At 42.6% G+C, this 12,146-nt stretch overlaps 1 protein-coding gene across 1 annotated transcript in view; it reads left to right on the plus strand.

Moving 5' to 3' along the window:
* The first annotated feature begins 1,765 nt into the window (after positions 1–1,765).
* Top1 (DNA topoisomerase I) overlaps positions 1,766–12,146 on the plus strand; it is an 89,773-nt gene continuing 79,392 nt past the window's right edge. The window contains exons 1-2 of the mRNA XM_042694329.1: positions 1,766–2,157; positions 2,477–2,501. Coding sequence (XP_042550263.1) covers positions 2,125–2,157; positions 2,477–2,501 — 58 coding nt within the window. The 5' untranslated portion in view covers positions 1,766–2,124. The remainder of the gene's footprint in view (positions 2,158–2,476; positions 2,502–12,146) is intronic.

Raw genomic sequence — 12,146 nt, forward strand, 5'->3', positions numbered from 1 at the left:
GGCTGGGATGGTCCATGAGGCAGCAGTCTTGACTTAATACAGTGTCTCCCAAACCAAATTCATTGCCTTTGACCTTCCTGGAACATGTCTTTTGTTTCCTCTCTGTGCTATTTCTGGCTGTTTTAACTTAAACCAATCATCATGGTGGTTTTTTTTTTTTTTAAATAGCCACATTCTAAATAGTTATAAGCACAGATTTGATATGGTGGTTAAATTTTTTTCATGTAAATTAAAATATGTAACTTGAAATCCAAAGCTTTGTCCACTTATTACCAATATTTCTCTCAGGTTCTAGGACCTTATGTTTAATCTTTGGCTTGAAGTGTCATAAGAGAGCTACCATGTAGGTTTGCATAAGCCAATCACCCCCTAAGCACTGTCAGCCATACACGCTGACAGAGAGGTTCAGTCAGAGATAAGATGTTTAGATAGCTGAGTGTGTGCACCTGGGGACCACTCTTGATTTGCTATTCTGGGATTGGAGCTCTGTTTCTATACTTACCTTATCTTTCCTGGAAGAACTTGGAAGGTAAATGTAGATTATCTCCGGCTACCAGGAGTTAGGGGTAAAGTAATAATAAGCAGCACCATTATTCTTGAAGTAGAATTATCTTGGCCCAAGTGCAGCATTTTAGATGGGTGCCCATTGTTTCACAGGTCAGCCTGGTATTGCTAAGAGCCAGGCAAAACTGACTGGTTGGGGAGCTTCAGAAAAACAGCATAGCTTTGAGGTCAGACAAACCTGAATTTGAATACATGACTCCCCATTACTAGCTGCATGCCTTGAACAACTCTTTTATTTTTTTGGTACTATACTAAGGATTGAGTGCTAAACAAGATGATTGAGTTCTGGCTCTCAAGAGATCTTGCTTCCTTATAGAGGAGATAGATGTTAAACGACTGATTTAACCTGTTAGTAACTCAACACTTGTGATTACGGTTAAACAGGAGAAAGGCAGCCTATGAAGGGCACTGGATTTGCTGTGAAAGTAAGGTCAGAGTGAGTGCGCGCGTGTGTGTTGGGGGGGGCAAGCCCACTTTGACAAAGTGGTATTTTAATTCTCTGGTGGCTCACACCTGCAATCCACACTTCTCAAGAGGTTTTGAGATCTGAGGATTGAGGTTCAAGCCAGCTGGAACTTAAATCTCTAGGGCACCATGTCTTGTCTTCTCCAACTAACCAGCAAAAAAAGCAGTGGCTGAAGTGGTAGAGCGCCAACATTAAGTAAAGAAATAAGGTAACGGACAGCGCCCAGGCCATGGAGTTCAAGCCCCAGGAACAGCCCTCTCCCCCCAAATAAAGAAGTGGGTGCGAATAACCCATTAGTGAGGGGCTTGGACAAAGGCAGCGGAGGTGACCTCCCCAGCCCCAAGCCTCAGGGCTGGCACGTGAGAGATGCAGGTGAGAACTCTAAAGTTAGGATCGTCAGGGTTATTTGCAGCTTCCAGCATCCCCAGTACCGCCAGGATGCGGAAGTGGGACTCTACGCCGGCCTAGGCCAGGCAGGGTCCCGCCGCGGCCTTTAAAGGCCCACCACGTGGCCGCGCTGGCTGCGCTGGTCCGGAGGAGGCATCCTGGCTGCGCCTGCGCAATGCCCAGCACGCGAGTTCTGGATTCCGAGAAAAGTCGCCCGGCTGAGAGGATCGGAAGGTCCTGGGGGTGGGTGGCAGGGGAGGAGTTGGCTCTTTATGCAAATCGCAGAGGTGCGCGTGGGACGGAGGGGCGGGGCTTACGATGCAAAGCCGGCTCAGCCATCTGAGCCCGGAGGGGACGGGCCGCAACCCTTCGCTCTTTTCCGCGAGCTCTGACGTCACCGACGTCCCATTTAAAAGCGGCCGCGCAGGCGCAGTGAGCCGAAATGCGAACTTAGGCTGTTACACAACTGCTGGGGTCTGTTCTCGTCGCCCGCCCGGCAGTCTGTCAGCGTCGCCTCCGCCGCCGCCGCCGCCGCCGCCGTCGTCTCAGCTGTTCCAGGAGTCTCAGGCTCGTGGCTGCAGCTGTCGCCGCTTACCCGCGTCTCCGGGAGCCGCTGGGATTCCCGGACTGCCCGAGGAGGCCGACCTGACCGTCCGCGTCTCCCCTGCGCCGCCTCGCCGCCCGCAGCGCTCGCCGCCTCGGCCGACATGAGCGGGGACCATCTCCACAACGATTCCCAGGTACGGCCCGCTCGCCCCGGCGCCCGCCCGCGACCTCCCGCCCCCGGCCCGGCTGCTTTGACAGACCGCTGTCCCCGGCGTGGGGCCGCCCTCCGGCGGAGGTCAGCCTGCCAGGCCCCCGGGGCCCAGACGCCGAGGTGGAGCCCAGGAGTGGGGAGGTGGCAGCTCCAGGAGGCCGTTCTCGGGATCCCTGATTCAGGGGGCGCGGGTGGGACCGGGCCCCGGCCCCGGCACGCTCGCTCACCCGCCCGCCCGCCCGTCCGCCGCCCGGGGGCTTCGCGGGCCTGTTGTTTCATCTTCCTTCCTTTTCTTTCCCCAGATCGATGCGGATTTCCGATTGAATGGTGAGTGTGCCCCCCACCCCCACCCCCGGTCCTCCCCCCCCCCCCCCCCAGTCGCCGGTAGCCTCCCCCGCGCCCGCCCGGAGCCGGGCAGAGGACAGACATGGCGTCCCAGAGACTAAGTCCCAGCTCCTCGCTCACCGGCCCCATTGTTCCCATCGGGCCTCCTCTAGACCCCCTTTCCGGGGGACCCAGCTCCCCCAGACCGCGGTCTTTCCAAGAGGGGGTAACGGAGAGCCAGCATCACCTGCCTCCCGGCCTCGGGTGGCCTTTCCTGGCCTGGATTCCTCCCGGGAAAGTCGCCTTGTCGACGGTCAGGACTTAGTCTCTGCGCCATTTTCTTTTTCTCTTTCCTCTCCTTTCTGTGCCTGTCTGTGTCTTTCTCTCCCTCCCTAGGCTCCTTTCTTGAGCTGCCCAGAAAGAGCTTTCTGCCGTGCAAAGGCGTATAAATCACAGACCTCACCATTGAGAGAAAGCTTGGAGACGAAATTGTCTTTTTTTTTTTCCTTTCTCAATTGAACTTTATTTTGGAGGTTAATCGCTTTCTGTTACATGTTTGCTTCCTTTTCTGCTTCCAGAATGAAAGGTTTTCCCTTAGGCAACTGTTGATTTTTTGTGTGTGTGTATGTGTGTGTGTTAGATGTTTGATATAGCAATCGTGGCTCCACAACTAAGGACATCTTTTGTAGATCTTTTGTAGAGTTCTTCTTATTTCAAGTTTGTTTTTCCCAAGTTGTGTTCTTTGCAGAAGTACCTCCCTTAAGAAAGTTTGCAAGTTCCCTGTGTCTCACCTAGTGTGAATGTTGGGAGTTACGGTATATTGATTAAAAAAATTATTAATTTAAGTGACAGTGACAACTTTTCATTGTGTCTGAGGTTCCATAAGCAGGGTTTGTGGTGGTGGTGTGTTGTTTTGTTTTTAAAGAGACATGGTTCAGTGTACTTGTTGTCTGGGAAGATTGTTCGCATCTCAACTGGTTCTAGTGTATTGGCCTTTCCTGTGGGGCTGTAGGAAGTAAAAGAAAATTGTATTTATTGAAACAAAGAGCACCCACTTCAGCTTCCTGTTCATTCTTTTCAGGAATCATAAACTATCTAGCTTTCCCCACATCTTCCTGATTTTAAATTCTTTACAGCCAACCAGATCATTTTAGTATTTCCATTTCAGTTACCCAGGGAAGGGAAAGAAAAGGAGTTCCCCACAATGTAAAAGCTCAACTTGGAAGACTTTCAAACAATAATGGTGAAGAAGATAACCTCTGTAGTGTCCTAGGAATTCCCACTGGTAATCCTGCTCAATTTGAGTTTGAGTTCCAGGAATTTCTCCAATGAGAGTAGGTTTTCTGATGTTTTAATCACTATTCCATCATTTTAGCCTGCTCTTCAGGGAGCAGCCTTAGGTTTAAATTCAGAAGAGGGGCATCCATAGAGATGGTGGTGAGCCAAAAGAGAATCTGGGGAAAACATTGTTTCTTGAGCACCTAATATGTGCCAAGCATTGTGCTTAGTGCTGGAACTGGCCCTGTGTCCACATAGCTGCTCTTGCTCTCGTTAGGGGGGACATAGTTAATTATAAGGTAGATGCTGGGATGTATGTGTACCCAAAATGCTTTGGGAGCATGAAGGACTTAATTTTATCTGGGGGTGGGGAAATTTTTCAGTGGTGACTTTGAGCAGGGTGTTGTGCAAGACTAGATGCTGAGCATTGTCAGGAGTTGGGTTGTTTAAGTACATTTATGCTCTGTTGGGCTTCTCTGATAGGGAGATGAGGCCCCTACAGTAAAAAATTACCAAGAGATTAGGTTTTTGTGGGGGATAGGAGCAAAGGATGTAGCAGTTGAGGTGTAAAAAGTCACTTTGATCTCTCTGAGGGAGTAAAGGATCTTACCAGAAAAAAATTATTTTGGCTTGACTTCTAACAAAGTGTAACTCTTTTTCTTACAAGAAACTTAGCTACTATAGTTCTCACCTAAATTATACATTGTACAAAGGAACTATTGCATGTGTCAATGTTTGTGTGCTGGATAGGTTATGAGATCTAATAAATGTATATGTGACTTTTAGAATGCATTCACATTTTCTTTCAATAATAGCTAATTCTTAATCATTTCCTCTGATCAGTTAATCCTTGGAAGGACCCTTAGGAGTTAGTACTATTGTGTCTGTTTTGTAGATTGGGGAAACTGAGACTTCGATGTGTTTAATAGCTTGCCCAAAGGCAATGAATTGTGAACTCCAAAGCCCATAAGCTTAACCATCACATCCTCTGAATGATAGTGGGAAAAAAAGAGTTACACATGACTGTTACACAGTTGAAAATAAAAGAGTGGGAAGAGTTAGATAATTTGTCATTTGCTTTTTATCTAAGTCTTCAAGAGAAAAACACTTAACTGTATCATACAATCTAAGGCTAGAATAACTATGTAAATATTGTCCAGAAAAATGTAGTATTAGTATTAGTAATTCTATTCTTGCTCTATCAAGTAATATACTGCTAACTACTGATTGATTTAAGTAATTGAAAGGTTTTTAAAAATAAAAATCTGTATTTAAACTCAGAGTCCTTTATTGATCTTTGTAGTTAGTTTGCTTAACTATGAGTTTAAGTAGGCTTGATCTGTCTTATAGATTATCTGTACAAGTACATAGCACATATATTAAAATCACGTTTCTCATGTTTGCTTGCTCTCATCCCTAAGATGAAAGACATTTTCTTCCCTTTGGAGTCTCATTCTTTACTTAAAGTTGTAGCTTTTAGGGAATTTCGAACATTCTGGGCCATTTGTGAAATTTTTTTTTTGTTTAAGTATTGACAGTGAGCTAGAATGCTATATAACCTTTCTTTTACTTAATAGAAAAGGTTTTCTTCCTGTTACTACCACTAAGGCGAGATGAGCCATTATTACAGTATTGTACAGGATGCCTAGGTGCCTGTAAAGTTGATAATGACATCAAGTTAGGTTGTTAGTGATGGTTTTTCTGCTTTAGGAACTTGAAGTTGCTGTCTTACTACTCAAGTTGTAGGGTTCTTCCCCCTCCTTCTTCAGCAAGATAGAATACTTGATTATCTTGTGGCTTGATTTGTTGTGTTGATTTTGGGTAGCATAGTGAATTCAAATTGGATAGAGCAATTAAATATGAAATATTTCTGATTTGAAGAGATAGATGTACTTTTGGGCTATTTGGTTTGAGTTGAGGTGATAGGTTGATAATGTGGCTCTCTTTTAGAACTGATCATTGGGATTGAGGGCTTGACTCAAGTGACAAAATGTTTGCCTAGTAAGTGCAAGGTCCTGAGTTCAGACTCCAGCATCACACCTATTCCCTCTTGCAAAAAATCTAAAACTGACAGTGGATGGCATCTCAGATGAAATCTAGAACATCTTAGACTTAATCCCGATATACTTAAGTATTAGGCTCTGATGTTGTCTTTACTTAGGATGCAGCTAGACTCTTTGAAGTGCCTTTTTAGAATTTGAAAACTGCTACAATCTTGTGGCATATCACATCTCACAAATTTTAGGCTCCAGTGTTATAGTTAAACAGGAAAATACAAGACTAACAAATCACATTATTTGAAAAGCAAAAAAAAAGGGGCTGAGAAGGTGGCTCAGTGGTAGAGTGCTTGCCTTGCATGTATGAGGCCCTGAGTTTGATTCCCCAGCACTACATAAGCAAAAAGAAAAAAAGCCGGAAGTGACGCTGTGGCTCAAGTGGTGAGCGCTAGCCTTGAGCTGAGGAGTTAAGGGACAGCGCCCAGGCCCAGAGTCAGGCCCCACAACCGGACCCCCCCCCCAAAAAAAAAATTGCTATTTTTAACTGCTGTTTTTCTTTGGTAAGTAGATAGAATAAAATGGAAAATAACCCACAGTCAATCCCCAAATCTCATTTTGTCCAATAGCAGCAAAACAAGAGAGAACCAAGTCTGACTTTTCTTCATTGTCTGCATAAAAATGTGAGAGGTAGAAATTTTATTGTAGGCCACAGTTAATTAATACCTATTTGTTTGAGTGTTAGGGGTTCTTAACATGCTTTAAAGCTTATATTTCAAAACTAGGTTGTATAATTTTTGTGTGTGGGGCACGGGCAAAAAGTTTGCCTTTCAGTCTGAAAGATGTTAGAAAAAACTTAGTGTCATATGCTATAGTAAATGTTGAATTCTGTTGTTGTAGTATGGTAATGATTTTGTTCTCTTTCTGGATCCTTTTGGGAAACTTCAGAGTGTTTTGAAATTGTAATTTCATATTAGTTGGATATGAACCATCTTGAAAGAACAGTAAAATAAAGGGTCAGATGTCTCTAATCCCAGTTATTGGGAAGGTGGAGGCAAGAGGACTGAGAATTTGAAGCTAGCCTGGGCAAAAACAGTATAGCTGGGCATCATGGTGCAATCCTGTAATCATGGCTACTTGGGAGGTGGAGATGTGAGGTGGGAGTACAGGGAGCCAGGAGAAGTTGTAGTTTGAGGTCAGTCTGGAAGGAAAAAAAAGGGACCCAACCAGTAGCTGGCATAATAGCAAGCACAATAGCTAGGATTGGTGGTGCTTGCCGGTCATCCCAGAAATAAAAGGAGGACAAATTGAAAGATCCAAGTCAGGCCAGTCAGGGCTTAAATTGAAAGTAACCAACACACACACACACACACACACACACACGCACACGCACGCACACACACACACACACACGTGCACACACACACGTACGTGTGCACGTGCACACTCACATACGCAGCTGGAGGAGTGGGTTTTGGGATTTTTTTGGGTGGTGGGGGCTTGAGCTTAAGCCCTGTGCCCTGTCTTTGAGCTTTTTGTGTTCAATGCTAGTGCTCTACCACTTGAGCCACAGCTCAACTTCTGGCTTTTTTGGTGTTTAATTGGAGATAAGAGTCTTAACACAGTTTCCTTCCCTGGCTGGCTTCAAACTGTGACCTTCAGATCTCAGCCTCCTCAGTGGCTAGGATTACAGACATGAGTTACTCTAGCTTTTTAAGTGCCTGCCTAACAAATTAGAGGCTCTGGGTTCAAACATTACCATTCTCCTGATCCCTGTCTCCAAAACAGTAGGAACATAAGGTCTAGAGATGTGACTTAAGTGGTAAGACTGGCCTTGGATTAAATCCGAGTAGTTGTGTGCGTGTGCGTGCGACAAAAAAAAAACCCCAACTACATATTAAAAGTATGGTAGATTCATTGCATTTGCAAGTGGAAGGGAGTCCCTGAGTGAATTGTTTGGGTCCATTAATTTTGAGTAATAAAGAACATTTGGGTATACAAGAATTCTGGCTCTTGGGGCTGGGAAGGTGGCTCAGTGGTAGAGTGCTTGCCTTGCATGCCTGAGGCCCTGGGTTCAATTCCTCTGCACCACCTACCTAAGCAAAAAGAAAAAAGCCAGAAGTGGCGCTGTGGCTCAAGTGGTAGAGCGCTAGCCTTGAGCTGAGGAGCTGAGGGACAGCGCCCAGGCCCAGAGTTCAGACCCCACGACCGGACCCCAAAAAAAAAAAAAGAATTCTGGGTCTTAGGGTGAAGAGTTTATTTAGATAAGAAGAGATACAAACTGGCCCATAGTAAATTTAGTATTGTATTTAGGGACATTTTCAAATAGTGTTTTAACTTGACAGTGGAGTGCCTGAAAAGTCTTTTATCCTTATTTTCAGTGCTTTATAAATCTGAAGTTTGGAGAAACAGCATTCCATTCCCATGGCTCCAGGCCAATAACGAAGTAGGAAATCTAAAATACAGGCTATCAGTTTGGAGTAATTAGCAATTTCCCCCAAATTTCATGGTTTTCCATCACCTCTCTGTCTAGGTGCTGGCAATAAGCCTTGGAAGGGGATGAAGGGTGGAGGGTAGCATGGTAGCTCAAGGCTTGATCAGGTAGGAAAAGCTTTACAGAATCCATTATAGATATTAGTAGTGTTTTGGTAGCATTGTGGGAAATGGACAATAGTTGGCTGAAATGATTTAATAGAAAATAGGTACTGTTGAACATGATTTCTGTTCTCTATGTTTAAGAAAGCTCTTATACGTGTTTTTCTCAAACAAGTGGCATTGTTGATACCTGCAATATTGATTGCAGTATATTCAACCATGAGTTTGTGTTATTTGTGTCTCTAAAAATTTTAATAAAGAAAATCTCTTAGGGAGATAGGCAACTTAAGTTTTAATTTCCTTTTGGTAGGTATTTTGTAATTTGTTGTGTAACATTTTAGTTCCACTTACCAATCTTAGTATTTTCACCTTTACTGTACTTGAAAATTTTTCTAAAATTTGTGTTCAGTGTTTTTCTTTAAATCTATCTACCAGATTTGAAGTTATGGGAGGAGTGTATCCCTAACTGTCCATTGTAAGTCCCCTAATTCTTTAAATCCACAGAAACAAAATTGTTTATTTAAAAGAACCCAGCAACTCAGTTGATTTGCATTTCTGAAGTACATCTAGATAAGCTCCAAGGAAAGTGTGAAAGCATGATCTGGGATTTTAATTGCCAGTCTTTGTTATGTATATGAATAATGGTGTTGAGAACAAATTTTACTGATCTTTAAAAATTCTGACATTTTCTCCTGCCTTAGGGCAAAATTTAGCTCTCAGTTGGTTACTACTCCAATTTCTTTTCCTACCACAGGTATTACTTATATTGTTTCTTCTCTTAGCACAGGCTAGCAAATGTGGTTAAGTTTTCTAATCAGAGCTGCTTTAGTGTCTTAAAGCTTAAAGCTTCAGCTCTTTTAATTTTACCTCTACTTTGAGACAGTTCTCAAAAAAAAAATCTCTCAATTGCTGGGATTGAGTGTGTGCCATCACACCTTGCCTACACTAGAAAAGTTTTATCTTTTGCTACTTAGTACTAATAAGTGTGTTGTTGGTGGTGGTGGTTGTGGGGCTTCAATTCAATTCAGGGTCTGGGCATTATTCCCTGAGCTTTTTTGCTTAAGGCTAGCATTCTACCACTTTGAGCCACAGTTCTACTTCTGATTTTCTGGTAGTTAATTGGAGGTAAGAGTCTCAGACTTTTCCTGCCCACTTGGCTTTGAACTGCAATCTTAAATCTCGGCCTCCTGACTAGCTAGAATTACAGGCATGAGGCATCAGCTCCTGATTATATGTGCAGATTTTAATATTGCTGCCATTTATGAATGCCCAGATTTATGAAAACTTTATTAGGTATATTACTGCTTGGTCGAGAAACTGAGCTAGCAGGTTTCAAGATCTGTGGATCCATTTGTGGATTTCATTGCCTATGATCCCTTAATTTACCCAACATATTTTTGGTAGCCCCTGTATAGCAAGCACTTTACTAGGGTTTGACAATAGGAAAAATGAGAAGGGAACTAATTTTGAGACCTTATGAGTTAATGTTATTAACTAATTCTGAATTGAAATAGGGATAGCAGAAAGAGCATATGCTTTTTGGGGGAACCAGAGAACAGAAAAGGAAACTTTTTCTTTTTCTTTCCTCTTCTCATTTCACCATTTTGGTATCAAATGGCTTTGATGTAGATTCCAGAAACTCCACTTAGGCTCTAATCTGTTAGAGATCTCTGTTACGGATATCACAGTCAGCACTTGATTATCTATGAGTACAGATAGCCTGGACCCTGTGTACCTAAAATGTTAATCTATGAGTGATGCTTTGATATTAAGGTTGGAACCAGAGTGATAGTGAAGGATACAGATAATGAAGAGGCGGGAAGCTGAGGTAAGCATACTCCTAATTAAGCAGCTCTATGGAAATTAGAAACCAAGTGTGTTGGTTGGCACATGTCATTAATTCCATTCCTCAGGAAGCTGAGGAAAGATCTGTTTGAGAATTTTTCAAAACACATAGTCAAACTGTACTTCAATTTTAAAAAAAGAAGAGGAAAAAATGGAAATTGGAGTCAAATTCAGAAAAAAGTAAGTAAATCCTTAGTACAAAATTTGGCCTGGTTCTTGAAACTTGTTTTCTCATCTGTAAATTTAAAAAAAAAAATTATAAGTATTATTTATTGTTTTGGTGGTAACGTGTTTGAACTCAAAGCCTCCTCCGCTTGCTAAGTAGAACTACCATGTACCTAGCACCTTTTTGTTATACTTATTTTGTGTGTGTCCTTGCTTGCTTTTACTAGGGCTTCGATCTTTTTTTATTAGTTATGCAAAGGGGTTTCAATTCAACATGTCAGTTTATGAGTACAATGTGTCTTGTCTCCCAGACTCACCCATTCCCTCGAGTTGTCTGGTTCCATTTTTTACACAATGTATATTGAATGTTATGACTATTAATCCCAACTTTTCTCTCTCCATAGTCTACCTTCTTGTCCCTTGACCCTTTCTCTGCCTCCCAACCATAGTTTCATGGTACCCATTTGGTTAAATTCTAAGTTGGTTCAACGGAGTTAACACCATTGGAATACTCCACTGCATATAGCATACTTTATAGATAGCCTAAATTTGTTTGAGCATACAGTGTGTGAATTTTAGAAAAACAGTTTTTAAGTTTCTTGATCAGGTAGATTGTCAGAGTGGACATACATGCTCACATTCTGTGCTAACTGAATTGCCAGAAATAAATAATTTGAAAGCACTATTTTTCACTAAAATCTTAGTGATTAGACTTAGTGTATTTACAGATTTGGAGAATTAACTTAACAAAATATTTTAAATATATTTACTGTTGCCTTCCTAATCCATACAATACCTTTCTATGAGTAGGGCTCTAAAGTTGTTAAATTCCTCAGAAGATAGTGCAAAGAGCATAGCTATAACAGTAGTCTCCCTTGTATGGGGTTTATATTCTGTTGTTTCTTATTCATCACCTGAAAATGGAAAATTCCAGAAGTAACATGCATTTGAAGTAACTTTTATTACAGTATATTTTCTGTAATCTGTTTTTATTCTTAAATCACTCATGTGCCTAATTAATAAGTAAAACCTTTATCAAAGATAAAAGAATTGGGACAAAATCGTATATATTGGGTTTAGTTTCAGGCATCCCACGAACATCTTGGAAATACCCCATGCAGCTAAGGAAGAATCTCTATTCTTGTTTCACTGTACTTCAGAGATTTGAGTCTTAGGAAAGTTACTAAGACTGTTAGATTTACTATGTCTTTCTGGGGTGAGAAGAACAAGGGAGGTTGAACAGAGGATCTGATACTAGCTAGGCAGACACTCCTGACACTTGAGGCATATATCTCTAGGTCTTCCCCTCCGGTTTTTGTTTTTGTTTTTGTTTTGCCAGTCCTGGGGCTTAAACTCTGGGCTTGGATGCTGTCCAGGGGAGCATTCTACCACTTGAGCTATAGCACCATCCCTAGCTTTTTTGAGTAGTTTATTAGAGATAAGTGTCTCATTGACTTTTCTGCCTGGGCTGGTTTTGAACCACAATCCTCAGATCTCAGCCTCCTTAGTAGCTAGGATTACAGGCATGAGCACCAACACCCTGCTCCTCTAGCCCTTTTGAGTAGTTTTGCTTTTGTACAGACTGGGCTGTGGTCCTCCTGTTTGTTTCCCCAAGTAGCTGGGATAATAGACATATACCTCTGTGTCCATTTTTTTTTAGTTCAGATGGAATCTTGTGAAATTTATGCCTAGGCTGGTATTTAATTGAGATCCTCCTGATGTTAGCCTCCTGAGTAGTTAGCATTATAGGTGTGAACTACCACACTCAGCC

Source organism: Dipodomys spectabilis, unplaced genomic scaffold (genome assembly GCF_019054845.1).
Source record: "Dipodomys spectabilis isolate Male_0828 unplaced genomic scaffold, ASM1905484v1 ptg000175l, whole genome shotgun sequence".
Classification (NCBI taxonomy): domain Eukaryota; kingdom Metazoa; phylum Chordata; class Mammalia; order Rodentia; family Heteromyidae; genus Dipodomys; species Dipodomys spectabilis.